The sequence below is a fragment of the Euprymna scolopes genome, chromosome 24, assembly GCF_053919585.1.
Source record: "Euprymna scolopes isolate OS-2025 chromosome 24, ASM5391958v1, whole genome shotgun sequence".
Lineage (NCBI taxonomy): Eukaryota > Metazoa > Mollusca > Cephalopoda > Sepiida > Sepiolidae > Euprymna > Euprymna scolopes.
The window spans coordinates 24,497,181-24,518,429 of NC_136505.1; the positions used below are offsets into that span (position 1 = coordinate 24,497,181).

Here is a 21,249-nt window from a genome sequence, read left to right on the forward strand (position 1 = left end):
CTGTATGAAAGCGGAACTACGAAAACAAAGTCGTGTTCTCGGCCTTTCGTGCTGAGACGTCCAGAAAGCAATCAGCTTTGATCAATGTGGGGAAAACCCGTCATATCAGACAATTGTTATTTATTTGGACACTCCCCTTTTTATGATGAGCTGGTTTTCCCAAACATCTTGGTGAAACAAACAAATAGGGCAGCTGGCTTGGGGCCAGAATTAACTGCATGATTTCATTTCTCTATGGCATGATGTTTGACCTAGCAAACCAGACGTTCGTTTAAGCACCTGCGTTTTTTAATCATTTAATTTGAACGATTCTCACTCCTCTGCCCTCTTAGCGTCACGGTACGATGTCAAGTTTTCTTTTCTGACTTTGCCTCAAGGCTTTGGGTTCGAGCCTACCCGCCTACCAAAACTTTTTTTTTTACTACACATACACACACACACACACACACCAACAAACACCTATGGAACGCCGGGCACCCCCGCTAGTAAATAAGTAAAAGAATCACGATCAGAACGAACTACATAAAAGCCAAGATAGATCAGAACCAGGAAGACAAAAGATGTAGACTTTGAAGACAAATAGATGAAATGATAAACCACGTCACAAATGAATGTAAGTTAACCCAAAAGGAATATAAAAATACATATGGATGGGTGGAGAAGACAATTAATTAGAAACTGTGCAAATGACTACAGTTTTAACATACAGAGAAATAGTAAAAAAAAAACATTGTGATGCCAATAGTGGAAAACAAAAGATAAAATATTCTGCAGTTTTGCAATACAAGCAGACAAATTCATCTTAGAAGATTACTAAACATAATAATAGTCAATAAGTTTCAAGAAAAATTGTGAAATAGTAAATTTCACTTTCCCAGGATATTACAAAGTTAAGCAGAAAGAGGTAGAAAAAGTGTGTAGATATCTAGAACTTGCTCGGGAGCTGAAGAAAATACGGAACAGGAACAACACATTTCTGTAATACTAATAATCGTAGGAGATAAAACATAAAACCTGCAAGGAATCAGGATAAAAAGAAGAATTTAGACCATATAAATCATGGCTCTATGAAGCCATATTAAGCAAAGTCCTAGGATGTGGAAACCAATTAACATAAGTGACACTAAGCAGCTACAAGTAAGTTGAAATAGAATGACACTTTGAAGTAATGAACCCAAGGGAACTGGAACTTCTTGGATATATATATAAGCAAAATTACCATTATCATACTCTCTCCAAAAGAGACTAAGAAAAAAACAAATGCAATGGGACGGACATAAATTGGTACCCCAAACAGTTTCTCTGGAGGATTTAGGAAGATGGAAAGGTTAAGGAGAGATACAGCCATCCAGACATCGATTGTAAGAGTATAAGGAGTAGTGGAATTCTCACGAAGTTTATTGTAACTCAAATTTGAGAGACCACCAAAGGCCAATATTAATGAAACGGCTGGTGCGAGAACACCAATTGAATTGCTATGGTGATAGAAAGAATTTAGAGTACTTAAAGTCTGGGAAGATTATTACTTGGACCCTGGGGAAATCGACCAAATTTCATTATGTACGACTAAATTAGACTCGATTAATTGCTGCTGCTGCTGATTTGCTATTCAAGCAACTTCGGCTCGTTGTTTGAGCAAACATCATTCAGGCGATCCGGGCCCATCAGTGCAAAGTATTGTTAAGATTTTGTGTGGTATTATTGAAATAAACAATAAAATTTATTTAGTCATAATTTTCAGCCGAGGGTTTATTTTTGGCAAATATTTTTTATGTTCATACCTAAAAGTTATTTTACCAAAAGTAAACTCGATTAAAAAATAAATCCTTTTTAAGCTTGAAAACAAAATACAAAAAAAAAAAAACAAAAAAAAAAAACTGTAATACACAACAACTTAAAAATGGATTAATTATCTAATCCAATCGCTTAAATATATCTTTGTGGACTTTTGTCATATAGGTTTTTAAACTTTGTCTAACTCAATGTTTTAATTTTACATTATAATTTCAAGTTCTTTGCATTCTGAATCACTTAATTCACATATAAGTTATTCATCATAGAAGTTTAAAGTTGGATATCTACAATTGTAAATAGTTTTATTTCTTATTAAACTCCATTGCTGTTTATATAAATCTATATATTTAATAGATTGAATTTTACTTGCAAATGACGTTTAGATTTAGATAAGAGAGTAAGAGGTTTCAAATAAATAAATAAATAAAAACAAGATGATGAAATAAAATTTATAAGTGAACAAAGAAACATTTTACAGCAATAATAATTAAATTAAGATGAATGTATAATAATTTATCATTTGCTGACATATTTGGTTAATATCTTTTAAGATTATTTATTCATATTGTGAACGTTCTGATTTTGTATATTTACTCGTCTATCTTTCATTAAGATTTTCATTACAAAGTAATTATGGGTTAACATCTATAAATAATGGCTGCGACATAATTTAAAAATCACTTTATTTTACTTAAATAAAGTGATTTTTAAATTAAATAAAGTAAAATAAACTCTAATATTTTTTTTTGTTTTATTTTACTTCAGTCGAAGTTCTCAGAAATCAAGGAGCCCACAACCTGGGGCTAACATTTGAAGTCTATATGAGATACATAGGTATTCGAATGTTCCATTTAAGTTCTTTATCTCTCAAACATTGAGTTAGTAAAGAAATTGAGAACATAATTTTCCTCTCCCAATTAACCAATTTCATATGTTGTAGTATATCTTTCATTTTGGTGTCTTGGTCTTACTGGATTCCAGGGCAAGAATTTATCTAGTCTGGTGGAGTATCCAGCTTCGTGATATTACTTGAAGTAACATCCCTTGGAAAAGGTGTACCATCCCTCATAAAAGCTAATGTGGGTTAGCCATAATGAGGAGATCTGATTTGGCCAGCGAATACTATGTGATTTTGAATATTTGTTCAGGATTTACTCCTATGGAAAAAGTATCCTCATGCCAGTTTGTTCTGACAAACCCCTGTACAGAGAGACCTTAGACACTCGAGAACAGTGTTTAATAGGCATTCAAGTTTTTTTTTAGTATGTGTACATATGTTAGTTCACAAGTTCACACTTGAGAGTATCTTATATCTCTACAAAGCTACCATTCGCCCAAAAATCGAGTACTGTTGCCACATCCGGGCTGGTGCATCCACCACTAATCTATCCCTCTTAGACAATGTCTTAAAAAGGATCTCCAATCTAATAGGTCCTGCACTATCAACCAACGTGCAACCCTTACCCCATCACCACAATGTAATATCTCAGTACTTGATAAACACACTCAACGTACATACCCCAGACAAGCAGCAAAATCCCACCTCTTCACTGTTGAGGTCTGTAGATGCCGGAAAGCCTTCTACTCTAATAATTTCTTCCCCTGGATTGCTAAACTTTAGAATTATCTCCTTGTTTCCTGTTTTCCTGACTGTACTAATATACAAAATTTTTTTTTTCTTTTTATTATTTTTGAAATCCTTTGAGATGAGGCTTCATAATTTGTGCATTCATTCTTTTTGTGAACTGTTATCCTCATCTACACAGTTGTTGTTGTTTCACCACGTTTCTGCCAACTCATCCTCTGGCCTTCTTCAGGTGATTAACTGCAATGGAATAGGAATGTTAAGTCTGGTAACTTATCCCAGTAATTACAGCCTTCCATGATTGTTGTCTCACACACCAAATAATCCTGTATACAGTTAGGGTGGGATTGAAACCGCTTGAAACTCGTTCTGTCAGCCATGACCAGGTAGAAGTCTTAAATAATTCGCAATCATATTCTTAATTAATTTTTTTCAGGAACATTACGAAAAAAAACCCCTAAAGTCCGTATTAATGAATTCGATATAACTCGAAGAAAAATTAGTTTCTCGAACTACTGATATTATTATTGAATTAAGCATTGTTTATTTAATATTTTCACACAAAAAATTATAGTTGCAAAAAATATTTCTACTTTTTTTTTTTAGATTACATGTTTCGAGTAATTTTTATATGTAAGATTCTAATAGTTTCCTTGCTTGAATGAACATGAAACTTTCGGTGTAACATAATGCTTTTATAATCTTGAAAAATGAAATTAAAATTTATAATTTAAAAGCAGGAACACAGAAAAATAATTAAATTAAAAAATGGCAAAAATTATACATTATTTTGCGGCTAATTAAGCTATTTTTTTTTTGTACAAACAAGATATTTCTTTTTTACTTAATTCGATATCTTAGGACTTTACTAATTATCTTTAAAATAGACACAGAAAACTAATCTTTATCTTAAAAGATAATGTTTATCAAATGATTTTTACAATGAATTTATTTAACTTCAAAATTTGACTGAATTTGTCAGCTTCCGAATGTCGCCGTGAAAACATTTTTCAATATAACTTTTTTTTAACACGTGTACAAATATTTTTTCTTTTTGGAAATTAACTGTAGGCTTTAATCTTTTATATATATATATATAAGTGAACGTGTCTGTCTGTGTGTCTGTGTATATACATTTCCCTACACAATAACTTTGTCAATTTTAAGTCTATAGACTCGAAATATGATATACAGAGTACTGAGATTCGGGAAAATCTTTGTAATCCATTTACGACCAGAAATTTGGCTGTTAAGGAGTCAAAGTTTAACGATTTGACCTTTGAAAACTCTACCAAACTCCTACGACAATTTTAGATCTAAACTCTTGAAATTTTAAATATAGGTTTCTTAGACATGGATCTAACTTAATAACTTGATTTGAGCCCCAAACAATAAATGTTCAAGGGGTCATAATAGGGGTCAAAGTTAAAAAAATTGACCGCTATTTTTTTTTTTTTTTTTTGCTTAACATACACCTCCAAACACCCGGGCAACGCCGGGCTGAAATGCTAGTACAATCAAAAAGTAGTCGGAAACATACAAAAAATATGATAAATCGGCTTTCAAAACTATGTCCCCCCCATCTTATTTCTGCCATTATTGTCCGTACCTATAAAAACGAATGTTTTATTGTTATGTGTGCAAACGGAAGTAATAAAAACAATCAAAATAGTATAATTCAATTGGGTACCTCATCATTATTATTATGATTATTATTATTACTACTACTACTACTGTTAATCATATTAGTATTTAGAATATTATTATAAATACTAGCGAGGCCTGTGGAAATTCCACAGAAGCATCTTTCATATTGCTGTTGGGTATTCTGTGGACATTCATCATGAAATTGTAAAGGTTTTATCTAAGTAATCTGGTTAATGTAGTGTCAGAATATATCTAGTTATTACGGTTTATCTCCAATATCCTTATAGGAGTCTGTGACATATTTCCATTGTATGGAAGCCTGGCACAAACGGAAACCCCACGATAACATTATACCATCTTTAGACAGAGCAGATTCTACCTTTGGATCCTAGTCAGAAGACCAAGAAGGTATAGATTAGTTTCACGTATAGCCCAAAAGTGGCATCATTTTTTAATTATTTCTTTTTACATTGCGTCTTCGGTGATCAGAAGATCCTATTTATTAAAACGGAGGATAAAAGGTGATAACATACTACGAACATTAAATTAGTATATAGATACGCTAATCTAATGTTTGTAGCATGTTATCACCTCCCATCCTCCTTTTTAATAAATAGGATCTCTCGATCGAATAATTTATCATCAGGAAACCGTGGCACACGTACGTACGTTAAATGGATTACAGTTTTAATATAGAGATTAAAAAATAATAACATAATTACGGAAAGACTATAAACATGAATCTCTCTCTCTCTCTCTCTCTCTCTCTCTCTCTCAAGTCAAACTGGATACATATTTAATAATAAGCATGAAGTGTGTTTAAAAAGATTTATAAAAACAAGATGGCCAATAAAATGTATACTATTTTAATAATACAAACATGAGTTGTGTTTATATATAAAAGAAACAAGATGGCTAAACCAAAATAACATTTCTTTCTTTATGTGTGTGTCCAAAGTCAAAATGGCTACGGACTTGTTTTTTTTTTTTTTTTTTGGTAATATGTACATAAAGTGTGCATATTTAAAAGAAAGACACAAAAAGAAGGATGGATAATAACATTTCTCTCTTTCTATCTCGCTTCCTCTCTCTCTTTCTCTAAAAAGTTTGTGTTATTATTTACACAAAAAGAGGTTTTAAGTGATGTATATCATCTTTATTGCTGTCACGAGTTCACCTGTTTGCAGTACATATATCTATCTAACAAAGAACTCAACGTGTTTTTGTATTAAAATATGGACTTGGAACTGGAATGACTGTATGTAGTAAACTAGTTTTATGTCGAACTCAAAGCATGTACAATTTCCAATAATTGACAATGTTCAACTAACACATCAGTATAAGCGCGCGCGCGCACACACACACACACACACACACACACACACACACACACACACACACACACACACACAGTTCCTTTTATATAAGGCAATCCAAGAAGTATTGAAAATTCTTTAGATGGAGACTTATTGAGATAATAAAAAATCTCAGCATGCGAGGTGGAGCTTATACACTAGAGGAAAAGTAATGACAATACAAAAGCATATAGATTTAATTAGTAGGGAGACCCAACGTTGCTCGTTACTGAATGATGATCAACGAATGCAACACACTCCCATTTTTATTGTCATTGAAATAGGTGAATTCGACCTTTTTTTCAATCAAATTGATTGATTACCTGCTCTAATTGGGGACCCATCGCAGTGCACTGCGAGAAAGATCCACATACTTTCCCCGCAGTGACAGTCCACAATACATTGTACTCTACATTGCACTGTAAAGAACCTACCGTTAATTTTATAAATTTATTTTTTATATATAACTAGCGGGGGGTACCCGGCGTTGCCCGGATGTTTGGAGGTGTGTGTGGTTTTGGGTAAATAAAAACTCCAGGGGGGCGGGGGGGGGTTTAAAATAAAAAAGAAGTTTTGGTAGGTAAGTATGAGGATTGAACCCGAACCCTAGAGGCAAAGTTGAAAATTAAAGTGTGAAAAAAAAACATGTAACGTTAATCATTGGGCCACCGCGAAATACTAATGGAAGCAGGTTTGAATTTATTTAACTATTCAAAATTGGCAGGTGCACGTTTTAATGACTTAATGAGGTCAACTTTGACTGCGGGACAGTATTTTAGTTACTGCTGGAACGCTTTTTTTATTTTTATTTTCCAAGATATTGGGAGGGGGGGACCAGCTCCCCATAACAAGGGGATTGCCCAAATTGAGTAGAAATTGTCTGATATAAGGAAATTTTCCACATTGATCAAAGCTGATTGCTTTCGGACATTTCCTGCGATCGCTATCGCTAGAATTAGTGTCGCTTTTATTATACGAAAAAGCCTAATCCACATGCGGCGAGCAAAAAATGTTGAATAATTAACTTTTCAAATTCGAGCGATTTAAATAAACAGGTGACCCCCATTGTTAACTTGTAGATATTATAATTTATATGTGATATAAAAAGTTTTAAGAAGTTGTGAGCCGACCGACCGCTGTTACATATCATTATCATCGAGGGGCACCATTTACGTTTGGTGTATAACATAAAAGGATTCCGTGTGCGTATGATTGTCTCTAATATAAATGGTTGCGTATTTGATTCTCATAAAGGGAATTGTGTGTGTGACATGTATTTTCAGAACCTACCTCTGCTTCTTCGATGTTGAACCATCTGGAAATTTCTCATCTTGGAGGGAGACTTGATACCTGTTTGACGAAGATTTATCACTCCAAGACGATGAATGGTTTTTATAGTTTTTATTTCACTTTCCCCAGAGGTCCTGCAGAAAGTGGAAGTGAAATCGGCCTGTGTGGGTTCTTCTTCTACACACGTCAGCGTTCGCCCCCCCCCCTGTGGAGAGGAGGAGACAACGGGAAGCCGTCCGTTGTCTTCTGTGTCCAAATCAAATCTCACAGATCTAGCCAACCTGACCACGTCACTCATACGTAATCTGGTCAGCTGACCTTCGGTTCTGGTAAACGTGTCTACACTCCACGTTTACTCACCTCTCTCTCTCTCTCTCTCTCTTTCTCTCTGTCTGTCTGTCTGTCTCTCTCTCTCTCTGTAACACCGCTTCTCGGAAAAAAGCCTTTCTTGGACATACACAAAAAGTGAACATACATACACACATTTTCGCTTTTATATATAGAGACTAGCAGGGAGGGGAGTATCCGGCATTGCCCGGGTGTTTGGAGGTGTGTGTGGTTTTGGGTAAATCAAAACTCCGGGAGAGGGGGGTGTTAAAATAAAAAAAAGTTTTGGTAGGTAAGTATGAGGATCGAACCCGAACCCTTGAGGCAAAGTTGGAAATTAAAGTGTGAAAAAAAACGTGCGATGTTAACCATTGGGCCACCACGACATACTAACAGAAACATGTTTGAATTTATTTAAGTATTTAAAATTGGCAGGTGCACGTTTTAATGACTTAATGAGGTCAACTTTGACTGTGGGACAGTATTTTATTTACTGCGGGAACGCTTTTATTATTTTTATTTTCCCAAGATGTTGGGGAGGGGGGAAACCAGCTCCCCATTGTCCAAATTGAATAGCAATTGTCTTATATAAGGAAAATATTCCCACGTTGATAAAATCTGATTGCTTTTGGACATTTCCGGCGATTGTGACCGGAAAAAAATACCGCCAGAATTAGTGCCGCTTTTATTATACAAAAAGCCTAATCCACATGCGATGAGCAAAAAATGTTAAATATTTATCTTTTCGAAGTCGAGCAAATTAAATAGACAGGCGACCTCCGTTGTTAACTTGTAGATATTATGATTTATATGTGATATAAAAAGTTTTAAGAAGTTGTGAGCCGACCGACCGCTTCTTGGAAAAAAGCCTTTTACAGACATACACGAACATACATACATACACACATTTTCGCTTTTATATTTATAGATGGCTTGAATTAAATTTTTAAATTAAAAAGTCAAGTATCATAGTTTAATTGAGCTCTAAACATGAACATTCATTTCCAATGCGCCTCTGTCATATCAAAGAACCCACTGTTGATTTTTGTATGCCTGGCCTTTCTGTTTGTGCGGTAATAATGGCTTGAATTAAAGTTTTAAATTAAAAAGTCAAGTATCATCGTTCAATTGTACATCAAACAGAGACATTTATTTCAAATGTGTCCCTGTAATATTAAAGAAGCTACTGTTGATTTTATACGTCTGGTCTTTTTACCTGTGTGGTAATGAAACTTTTCAAATGCACTTGTGATGTTAGGCTGTATAAGGTGTTAACTTTGGTGAAAATCGCCTGTGCATCTTTCATCGGATTATTTCGATTATCGATTATTGATATTTATTGAAAACATTCCGATACAAAACTTATCTAAGAGCATTGCCTTATATATAAAGTACATTTGTGTGAAATTTCATAAAAATTGACACAGCCGTTGTGGGGTCTATAAGAAACGAACACACACACACACACACACACACAAATTTCCTTTTATATAATAGTAGAGAATATCAGTTCAATACGGAAGAGATATCCATGGGAGAAGTTTATATAAAAAGTTAATGTTTATATTAAAAGATATTTAAGTGTTTATTTGAAAGCAAACATAAATTTTGGAAAATGCTGAAATGCGTTCTTTTTTTATTAATGACGTAGCTGATTTTTATTTTTAAGTTATTAGTTAATAATATTCCCTTTTCATAAATCTCTAGGAACAGAATAAATCGTTTTATTTTCTAAAGAAACAAAAACGTTAAAAAGATACTTTTTTAAAAGGGTACAAAAAAAATTGGCTAGTTAAAATCAAAAATAGATTTGTCATTTGCATTGCTGTATGGGTATATGGAAAAATCTGACAAAATAACTTTATATGTCAGATTATATTACATTTATAATCTAATATAATATATTAAGTTAGTGGGAATATGTCTTTGAGCTAAATATAGAGGGGTTGTGAGTTTTATGTCCAGGTTTTTGGCCCTAGGCCCAGTGTAGCCGGATATATAAGAGAACATAAGGAATTACTTGATCTTGTCAGGTGACTAAATAGCGATTAACTTAGGTTTTTGTTAGTTGTGGTTAGAACTTAGAAGATATGCTCATTATGTACAATCCAGATAAATAAGCATTTAGATCTCTCAGAGAATAGCCAGAAGCAATTCTTAATTAAGATGGATCTAAGTATTTTTTTTAAAATAAAGTAAGTTAATTATTTTCGTCTCTGTCTGAGTACCAAAACACCAACTGTCCAAGAAGTATGTCAATAATCCTGAACCACTAAGAACAATATAAACAACTACAGCCTTTATTGAGAAGTTATGCAATACTAATGTGACTTAACTCACTATAATACAGAATTAGTGGGATTCATAAAAGGCGATAGTCAATAAAATGAAAATAAATGCCAAAGGCTGGGTAATTTGAGACCTATATCTATATTATATTTTTCTCTGGCCATCTGTCTGTTTGTTCATTTCACTTTTATAAGGTGCAGCGAACTAAGCATTATGGTATACGTTCAATGCACAAATAGGGATTAATAGAGATGGTTTTTGTCAGGGATTAATAGGGATTAATAGAAATGGCCTTCGTCAAGTTAACTGCGACGGGATAGGAATATCGAATCCTCCAACTATATCCACAGCAATTACTGCTACTAGAAAATGAGGGTAATAGTCCACAAATAATTAAATAAATTATACAAAATACTCATCTCAAAATAATTCCAAATTAATTCAATAATATAACATTTGGTACGGATCTGAGAATTGGAAGAACAAAAAATATAAAAATGTGGATATATAAGACCAAAAAATCCAACCTTGATTGCCCTTCGGGGCCCGTGGTGCAGTAGATAGAGATGTGGAATATCTATGATTCCAGGTGAGCATTGTCTGGAGATAGCGGCTTCAATCCCATCCAAAGCCGGTCAGAGGATTAGTTGGCCAAACCGAGGTGAGATAACAACAATTATTGAAGGCAGTAATTGCTGTGGATGTAGTTGAAGGATTCGACATTCCTATCCCATTGCAGTTAACCTGATGAAGGCCTGAGGAATAATTGGTTGAAACGTCATGAGACAACAACTAGAAGATGAGGAGAAATAATTAAATAAAATATATTCAATTATCAACATTAACATACTATAACTTTTGTCCGTTTTTAACAGATTAAAATGTCTAGTTTTAAGATAGCTCTACTTAATCAATAAAAAGATAAACGGTTTTGATTATTGAACATAATTACTCCAGCATTCAGTTTTTGTAGGATTATGTCATATGTAAATTGCATTTTGCTTTTATAATCTCAACTACAGTAATTGATTTATCAAGAAAAGGGTTGATATACTATACATATTTTGGGAGCATCTACAGTGCTGGCCGAATCTTTAAAAACACAAAAAAGATCTATTTTAATTATCTATCTAAGGTTATTAACCAAAACAGAACAAGTGGAAAGTATTAGTATTGTATGTTGTTCAATTAATTATGCAATTAATATAATTAAATTTACAGCTCTGTTCAGTCTTGACAGACTATGGATACTCACAGTAAGAGTGCCTGCACATGAAATTTTTTGTGGCAAGAGCTCCGCAATCTTCAAACACACCTCTCCTCAGTGTTGTTTTAATTCCAGAGGCAAGTAGAAATTCAGGACGACTGGAAACAATGCCGAGATAAGCGGAGAGCACATACATCTCTGATGAGATCCGGTGTGTCAACCACACCAGTTCTCATCAGATCACCAAAGTTAAGCAATAGTGAGCCTGACCAGTACCAGATGGGCGATCATTTGGAAATATTAGGTGCTGTATGTGCTCTCCACTTATCTTGGCATTGTTTCCAGTCATTCTGGATTTTTACTTGCCTCTGGAATTAAAATAATGTTGACTCAGAAGAGGTGTAGTTGGAGATTGTGCAACTCTTGTCGCAAAAAATGTCATGTGCAGGCACCTTTACAGCGGATATCCATAGTCTGTTAAGACTGAACAGAGTTTTATAATTAAGTAATAAATAAAGAAAAGCACAAACATTTATCTGGTCATAACACTAGAAACAATCTTGTAGTTAATATACAAATAATTTCCCTAAAATTTGGTTTATAAAAAAATTACTGTCCTAATAATTCCTCCCCCTCCTCCCTTGTTGACTAGAAATGGACAAGCCAGATTTTTCATTCTTTGAATCAACCTATTTACATAATAATACGGTTTGTTGCAACTCATCGAAGATATTGTATTGTAAAGCCAACAGCAAACATTTTCTATAACTTAATAGTTGGGGGAATTTACTGACCGCGACTCTTTTTACTCAAACAATCCAAACAATGTTTATTGCCACTTGGACGTAAGGGGGTTCTATTTGGGATCATGTCTATAGAGGTACGATATAGAGAATTCAGAAGTGAGATGTCTGTCTGCATTATATTTAAATTTCAACATATTAGTACAGTCAGTGAAGCAGAAAACATGGTGGAAATTCCAAAGTCTAGTTGTTTGATGGACAAACTATTAGAGTAGAAGGTTTTCTGGCATCTAAGGACCTCTACAGTGAAGGGATGGGATTTTGTTGCTTGTTGGGTTAGTCAGGAGTATTTATGTCAAAGGGACATAAATACTACGGATTGTTGAGACCATAATCCATTAAATTACTTGTAAAACAGGCACAGACATGCAAAATTGCAGACAAGGATTACTGTTTGGTTGATAGTGCAGAAGCTATTAGACTGGATACATTTTTTAAACTTTATCTAAGAGGGGGAGATATACCAGCCCAGTACTCTATTCATGAACGAATTGTGGCTTTCTAAAGTATAGGATACTCTGGTGTTAGTAGTTATCTAGACAGTAGAGGGAACCCACCTTCTTTGGCAATGCCTCCAATATATTTTTAAGCCTTAAAATACTGTTTCATAACTCTAGCATTATAAATGATAGCATTGTCCTATTTTTTCCTGTACATTAAATCCTCTGATTGAGATTGTCGGACTGACTTCCTCATCTTGGTTGTTATTGTCACAACGTTTCGGCCGTTTTGCCCTCCGGCCTTCATTCGAGACTCCTAACAAACGGTTCCCTAGTTCGATACAAAACACCTGACGAAGGCCGGAGGGCAAAACGGCCGAAACGTTGTGACAATAACAACCAAGATGAGGAAGTCAGTCCGACAATCTCAATCAATGAAAACACCCCATCTCAAAAATACAAACAATTACTATTAAATCCTCTATATGTTTAAGAGATGCCTGCCCAAGAAAACTGACCGTGCATGCATCTGTGTACAATTTTTTTAATCAAGTTTCCAATTTGCTCAAACAGCACCTCATATCATTAGATTTCCACCTCCATTTCCCCGGATTAAAAAAATTTCAAGAATCACTTCTGAGTCAGCCAATACTATTAAAAACCATCTGAAACATTTTGGTTGCATTTTTATTTTCATCATCTGTTTGATTCCTCATGCCACGACTGAGGTTTGTACTATATTAGAATCTCTGGAATTTTTTCATGTTTTTCTTATCGAGGAATCGTCTAATCATGCATGCAGGGGCTTCATACTCAACAAACTTGGACTCTTCTTGGTTGCTATCATAATGACAGGTGTTATTTTGGGATATCCACTTGAAGATTTGTTATTTAATTTTCTAGAATTATATATATATATATATATATACTAGACTACCCGTGACTCGTTGGGTCAGTATGTTATATTAGCTATGGAATTAATGTATGAGCATGACACTTCTGACGTAAAGAAAATATTTTTTGTGACATAACAGAAATATTTCTATGAAAATATATTAGAATGAAAAAGAATATAGATAGATTTATATGAGTCGTTCTGTTTATAATTGTTTACTTTTGAAAAAAAAAAACTTACAGCCATTGAATTATAAGTGGTTTGCCATACTTATAGGTAAATGTGAACTGAACAGATACCGTAATACTTCAAGTTAAATTCAAATTTTGATATATCTTTTTTAAATGAAATTGTTCGTTGAAAGTACAGAATAATTAAAAACATTCTCCCCATGTTAAGAATGGCTTTTTAAATAGAAAATGAAAATAAAACTTTTTTCATTTATTTTAAACAAACATTCATGACCCATTTGGGTCAAATATTTAATTTATGTTAATAATAAGGTCAATAAAACTAATTAAGACAATGTGTAAATGAACGATGTAAAAAAAAAAAAAGCAGAAAGTATTAACAATTATTTATTTGGATAATTTAAACACGAAAAAAAAACAAACAATTGGGAAGCTGAAAACGTACACAGTAAAACAATACGTTTTATTGTGTTAATTATTTATTTGTAAAAAAAAACATTTTCGGGGTTATTTATGTTGGTAGTGTGGAAGAAAATGTGTGAATGTTTTTAAGAAAGGTGTATTAAAAAATGGAGAATAAATTTAAAAAAAAAAAGAAAGGAAGAACATGGGTCAATCGCCGTTGTAAAATGCTCTTATAGTTGTCAACGGGTCAAAGTTGATTTATTTGTAAAAAAATTGCGACAGTATAGTTGTAATACAGAATAGTTGCAAAACATCTCCACCCTTCCCATGTTAAATAATAATTTCTAAATGATAACGCTAATATTTCAGTCCGCAGATCAAATTCTGCAAAAGTAGCAATTTGTGTTTATTTGCTTACACTATTATGGGTTTATGTTTATGTACACATGCGCAACCGGAAATCGTAAGCCGGATGTGTGGTTACAACACTCATTACAAGGTCATTTGAGATGGTTTATAAAGAGTATCAGAAGTCATTTATTATATAAGGCAGCTATTTGTCCACATACATATTGTTTAATTTCTTGCATTTTCCAATATCGAATTGTTGTAATATTTTTGACTTATAATGGGGGTAGATATTTAGTTGATGCTCACATCACCAATATGTGACACAAAGTAAGAAAGTGGGGATCTAAGCAAGCTCCCCTAAAGGAGGAGCACTCTTGCAATTGCAAAAAATACCTGAGTATCCCCGTCGGCATTCCCCCTCGGGTTGCCTCAGGCAACAAGTAATAAACTTGCCCCACCCAAAGCCAGGTGGCAAGGCCTGGGAAGGTGGATCTCCTGAGTAATACCCAGATGGTGTACCTCAGTCTGACAGGTACTGGGCCGGTTCCCGACCCTGCACCTGTCAGGCTGAGTGTCAAGAACGGATCCTTGATGTGTACTCTACCCAGTCTCCCTACAGTCGAAGCTGTTAGGAGACTCATCCTGATCCTGAGTAATGGGGGGTTTGGTCCCTCACAGTTAGGAGATTCTATTTATAAACACTGCTGCTAGGAACTGACGAATCAAATTAATTCACATTCTGCTTCCAACCTATCAGAAACCAGAATTGCTCCATAAAAATTAAGGCTTTTTTTTTAGCAACCTTGCATATGTTTTCTTCGTGTCAACACAGGAAGAATCTTTTGCTCTCTGGCTACAAAATTATAAAGTCCAGAACCTGTACAAAACAGCTGTCTACTGAGAACTCGTCATCTCCAGGATTTGTATAGAACAACTAACCATCCGAAACTGTTCTGAAACTAAGCATGGCTTCCAACTCAAGAATTTATTAAATATTTACCTCTTTACTTAAAACGATACAATACATCTATTACTAATGGAGTTTTGGTATCTGTCTGAAATAGAAACTATACTATTACTTCAATTACTTGCACGATATTTTAAAACTCAATTCAGTTTATTATACTATTTCAGACTAATGTACTACCTTTACATGTTCAGCTGAGGGTGAGTAGCTAGTATAGTACCTGTTTCCTTGTAATAGAACCATCTTCCCAGACATTACCTCCTCCTCTTTGAGGGGAGATAGGAGCAGTGTAGTATCTGTTCTGTTGTCATGAAATCATTCTGCCAGACATTAGCTCCTCTTTTGAAAGGTAGTGTTTTATATATTTTGTTGTAAAGAGATCATCCTCCCAGGCATTACTACCTCTTTTGGGGAAGGAGTAGTGTTGTATATGTTTGTTCGTTATGCTGCTATTCTCCCAGGTCTAATCTCTTGATGTTTGGAATATTACTCATGTTTTCGATCAGAAATGATGCTTTCTAAAACTGTTAGTGTTGCTAAAGTATTTGCCAATAGTGCCTAAATCATTTTTCCAATGACCACTTCCTACTATTAGTTCTTCTTGAATAAAAGTTTTTGGAAATAAATTATATATACTCCATCCGTAATGTTACATGCTTCAATGAAAATCTCAATATCTTCAGCTTTTGTCTTCAGGTTATCGCAGCTATGAGTCAGTTTTGATTTTTTTTGTTTTTTTACATTGGGATCACCACTGTTCAAGGCCCGAAGTCTACTCAGGGATAAGGGTTATTGCGTGTACAGTAATCAATGAGATAGTATTGTAGTAATATGGAGAGTTCATAATCTTGGATAGTGGATATGGAGAGTTTATAATCTTACTAAAACGGGATTGTGTTTCAAGTTAGAGGACGGTGTGGAAATTCCACGTTTGCTGACCTATCGTCTCCTTTTTCTTCTCACTATAAAAATACTTCTCAACTATATATTTGTTTTTAAATTAATTGTTTTAAAGATTCTAATTTATTTATATATTGTAACAATTTAAATCCTTTAAAAATAAATAATCCCTTTCATATAGTAAAATTATTGCCGGTTAAATATCCTTTAAATAAATAAAAGGAAAAACAATAACAGAATTCTGTTCAATGTGTCTTGTTCGATTTTGAAATAATTAATTTTAAAATGAGTAAAATCTTCATTTTGGCACACAGCGACACCAGATATTTTTCAATTACATTTTGCATTTCACCTTTGGCAATCGAGTGGTTTCAATGCACAAATGAGATTATAAGCATATTATTGTTATACAGATTATTACTCTTTCCTTTGTTAAGTTTTCATAGTTTTTTCATCTTTTTTTTACTATGAGGTCCACCGCTTATCAAGGCCCAAAGGGTACTCAGGGATAAGGGTTAATGAGTATCAGATGTCTAGTGAGACAACAGCATGATGATTGGTAATATTGGAACTTGGGTACGATTTGATTATTTAAAAGGAAAGCTCAACAAAACACTTGTTTATATTCAACTTAAAAAACAACCATGTTATAGTTAGCTAGAAAGCAGCCCCATGATATTGTGCTCCACAGGCACACAGTTCTAGTAAAGAAACTTTGCCCATGGAATTTTTGTTTACTTTTAGGCACAGATAGAGAATAAAGGTTGACACTTGTTGTAGCTAGACGAGTGTATATTGCAAATATTTTGCAGGGTACAGGGGTGCATAGCGAAAAGTTCAGTCGAGCACCTGCTATGAAAATAATGATAGAGTAGTAATAGACTCACGTCGTCTCTTCTATAAGAAACAGGAAGTAGGGAGGAGAAAAGGTCCTTTCCCACTAGATTTCGAAGTTGGTTCATACTCTGTCAAGGCAAGAAAAGGTGCTCTTAGCAGCTGGTCCCCAGATGTGGCGACAGTACTCTATCTTAGGACATATTTGGTTCCTATACAGGTAGAGGATTGCGTCTAGGGTGAGATACCTTTTAGACTGGTAAAATCATCTAACCATCTTTTCAGTGATTTTGGCACCAGATCTGATGTAAGTTTTCCATTTCAGGTCAGGATATATGGCATCTGTTAGTACGTAAGTAGGTCTGTCACATTTCAGTTTGAAATATCATTTTTATCATTAATCGTGCAAATTGAATGGATGTAACAGCACTAGTATAAGAGGCTTCGTCTCTCAGTCAGTCCAGAAATTAATAATTTTATCACGTTTCTCATTCTACGCTAAATTTTTGGATGCACCCCCATATTTACATTAAAAAGACTACGTCCATTAATTGGTCGGTCTGTTAGTCTGTCACACTAAATGCATATATTAAATGGATGAATAAAATCATCTTTCTAAAATAGTTGGTCTGTTCTAAATAGCATTTCCATTACTCTGTCAGACTCAAGTTTGAAATAGCATTTTTAGGTCTATCATTTTTAAGTTTGAAATAGAATTCTCCTAAGTCTGTTACTCCCATGTTGGAAATAGTGTTTATCACTAAGAAGACAGATGTGATGGACGCATCTTAAGGATATCTGTTTATCTTTGCAAGATACCCTATTTCAAAGCATCTCCATTTAATTTATCCTCTCGCCAATTTATTTATCTCGCAATCATTAGGTTAATTTTTTTCCATTATTCATAGGAAAATATCTTCATTTATAATCTGGTCTTATTTGCCTAATTTTCTTTATCTTTTTCACAATAAATGCTTCCAGTTATTTAGCTTTCTTTTGTGTAATTTGCTACGATTTTAAATTGCTCACAGCTACTATCCATATTTAAACTTCTTTTTAATATAATGATTTTCTGTCTTGTGTTCCTAAAATGTCATGAATATAGTAACAGAAGTTTTGCTTCACTACTTAACAGAATTTGTGTCTCATTTTTGATTCCGTATATATTTATATGATAAATAGTTCAAACTGCATCATTGCAATCAGGTAGGAATCGTTGATTATGGTTGATATGCTTTTCTGTGCAAATTATAAGAAATCTATTGTTCAAATTTCTTAGCTTGCATTAGCATATTCTTTTTAAACTTTTAACAAAATGATTTGGTTATTAAATTGTTTCATATTTTTGTTACAGAGAAAAATTTTCTGCAGTTGAAAATAATAAAGTGTTTTTAGCAGTCAGCATTATTGCAACTGGAGCATACATTATGGACCAAAAGATAACAGATAAAGTAAGTGCCACTTTTTGATTCAGATTCTTGGTTACATTGTAAAAAATATTCTTGTTTACATTTGTAAAAAAATAATTTTGATTACTTCTGTAAAATAGATATTCTCTATTACATTCGTAAAAAAATATTCTCGATTGCATTTGTAAAAAATATTCTCGATTGCATTTGTAAAAAATATTCTCGATTGCATTTGTAAAAAATATTCTCGATTGAATTTGTAAAAAATATTCTCGATTGCATTTGTAAAAAATATTCTCGATTGCATTTGTAAAAATATTCTCGATTACATCTGTAACAAAAATATTCTTGATTACATTTATAAAAAATAATAATTGGCATAATGATATCGTGTTAGGATAAAGAGGAAAATATATGATAAACAAAAGAGGGAATATGTTTATCAGCAGAACGAAGGCATAGAAAGTTGTTTATCAAAGGAAACTAAAATAGGATTGTTAATCAAGGTGTTATAATAACGGGGACAAAAGGACCAGACAATGGAGGTCAATATACTTAGAATTTATTTATAGCCAATTTTAGGAGTGTCAATGAGTTTTACGACAGTTAGGAACGGTTGTGGACAGTCTTGGGTTTGTGATGGTTGACGACAGTTAGAGTTGAGGACAATTTAGAGTTGGACACAATCGACGGCAGGTTGCAGCTTGGACAAGATCAGAAACCCTTTAGGAGATCGATATGAAGAGGTGAATTGATCAATTGACGACAAAGAGGCCTCAACAGACTTTTCTGCAATGGTGTCACGCAGACACACTTAGAGTGCAAATGATATTTGCAGAATGTGTCGGAGTTTGTGTTTTGTTGTATTTTTTTTTTTTTTTTTTTTTACTTATGAACCTATGCGCATCCACTCGGCAGCCGCTAATGTGAAAAAAGACAATACAACAAGAAGAGAAGATGAAGAAGAAGACCACAGCAGCACACATCGTTGGGGTTCGACGATCGTTGTCGAGCTGAGTAATACGTGGTATCACATTGGTACAATTTTAGTATATGAGTTCAAAAGAAAAGAATTAATAAGTTAAATTTAAAAATGTCATAAAAAGGTAAACAATTATGAAGAAGCCAGTTAGATAAATTATGTGACAGGAAAAAAACAACCCCAAAACAAAACAACAACAACAACAACTGCAACAGCAACAAAAAGGCAAACATTTTCTTCGAATACAGCGATTGTTGAACTTGTTATTTGTAAGTAACGTTTTTTTTTATTGTTGTTTTGTTTTACAGTATATCATCCCTTTTTAGGTTATTTAATATCCATCCACAGCATAATCATCTTAATACTACAGTTCCCATGACCTCATTGAAGTTAAGCAACGTTGAGCCTGGTCGGTACTGAAATGGGTGACCATTTGGGAATTCCAAATACTGTATGTGCTCTCCGCTTATCTCGACATTGTTTCCGGTCGTCTAGCACTTCTTCTTGCCACTGGAGTCAAGCAGTGCCTATTTAGAAGAAGTGCGGTTGTGAATTACGCAACCCTTGCACGGCTACCTTTACAGGGGTATCCATTATCTCTTGATACTGAATAGAGGCATTGGTCGAATACCGAATCGAGTAATTTTAGGAAAAAATTTTATTCTTCAATTTCTTTATATCTTTAAATATTTATTTATGCTGCTTGGTTTGTTTGTTTTATCTAAGAAAGTTTTTGGACTTACTTTTGACTTTGCAGAACAGAATTACATTTTGCAAAACGAAAGGAATAAAACAATCACTGTTTGATGTATTTTTGGTCACAAAACCAGTATCTTCAGGCAGCCTGATCTGGTACATCAGATTCCCTAACAGGTATTACCACTACGGTCCAAAGCGGACCTGAGAACAATGGTAATGAAGAGACAATGCGACATTTGCCTCAGCCATCAAAGGAGGCCTCACCACTGAATGTTTTTTTAAGGTTAAACCCATGCCCACTAATGTTGGATTAACATTTATTTGCTTGAAGCGTAATATTTTAGTTTAGACAATTATCGTTCTTACATCTTATAACAATAGTTACATAATCTATTTCTTTTCACTCATTTTTTTTTTTTTTTTTGCTTTAAGATCAATTTGTTTTCATAATTTCATTTTTCTATTCACTATTTATTTTCCTGCGAAGCTAAACTTCTGGTAGACATGGAAAAGGTATTCTTACTTTTATTTCTACTTCAGTCTAAAACGATACATGCAGTGAAAAAAAAAAAAACAGAGAGAAAGTGTACGTGAGAATAACAGAAAAATGGTTACTATGTGTAATATTTTGCTGTTAAACAAATTAACAATGATACGATACGTTTTAGAATTTCTGATTTTTACATATTTTAATCATAAAAGTCTGAAACATGTTTATTAATTTGAATATGTTTGTTAAAAATTTAAGAAATAAAAAAAAAATTATAATTTAAAATTTTAGTCTTATCAGTAGTATTTTGAACAAAAAAAAAACTTAACAAAAGCCTCTGAACTGTTATTTATCCATAAAACCGGTAACCAAAGATTAGGAAAATCGTT

General features: G+C 33.6%; 1 protein-coding gene across 1 annotated transcript in view; it reads left to right on the forward strand.

The window, feature by feature from the left end:
- The window catches only part of LOC145246462 (cyclin N-terminal domain-containing protein 1-like), a 637,275-nt gene that overhangs the window by 114,470 nt on the left and 501,556 nt on the right, over window positions 1-21,249 (forward strand). Inside the window, exon 7 of the mRNA XM_080108080.1 lies at window positions 18,635-18,731. Within this exon, the coding sequence (XP_079964206.1) occupies window positions 18,635-18,731 (97 nt within the window). The remainder of the gene's footprint in view (window positions 1-18,634; window positions 18,732-21,249) is intronic.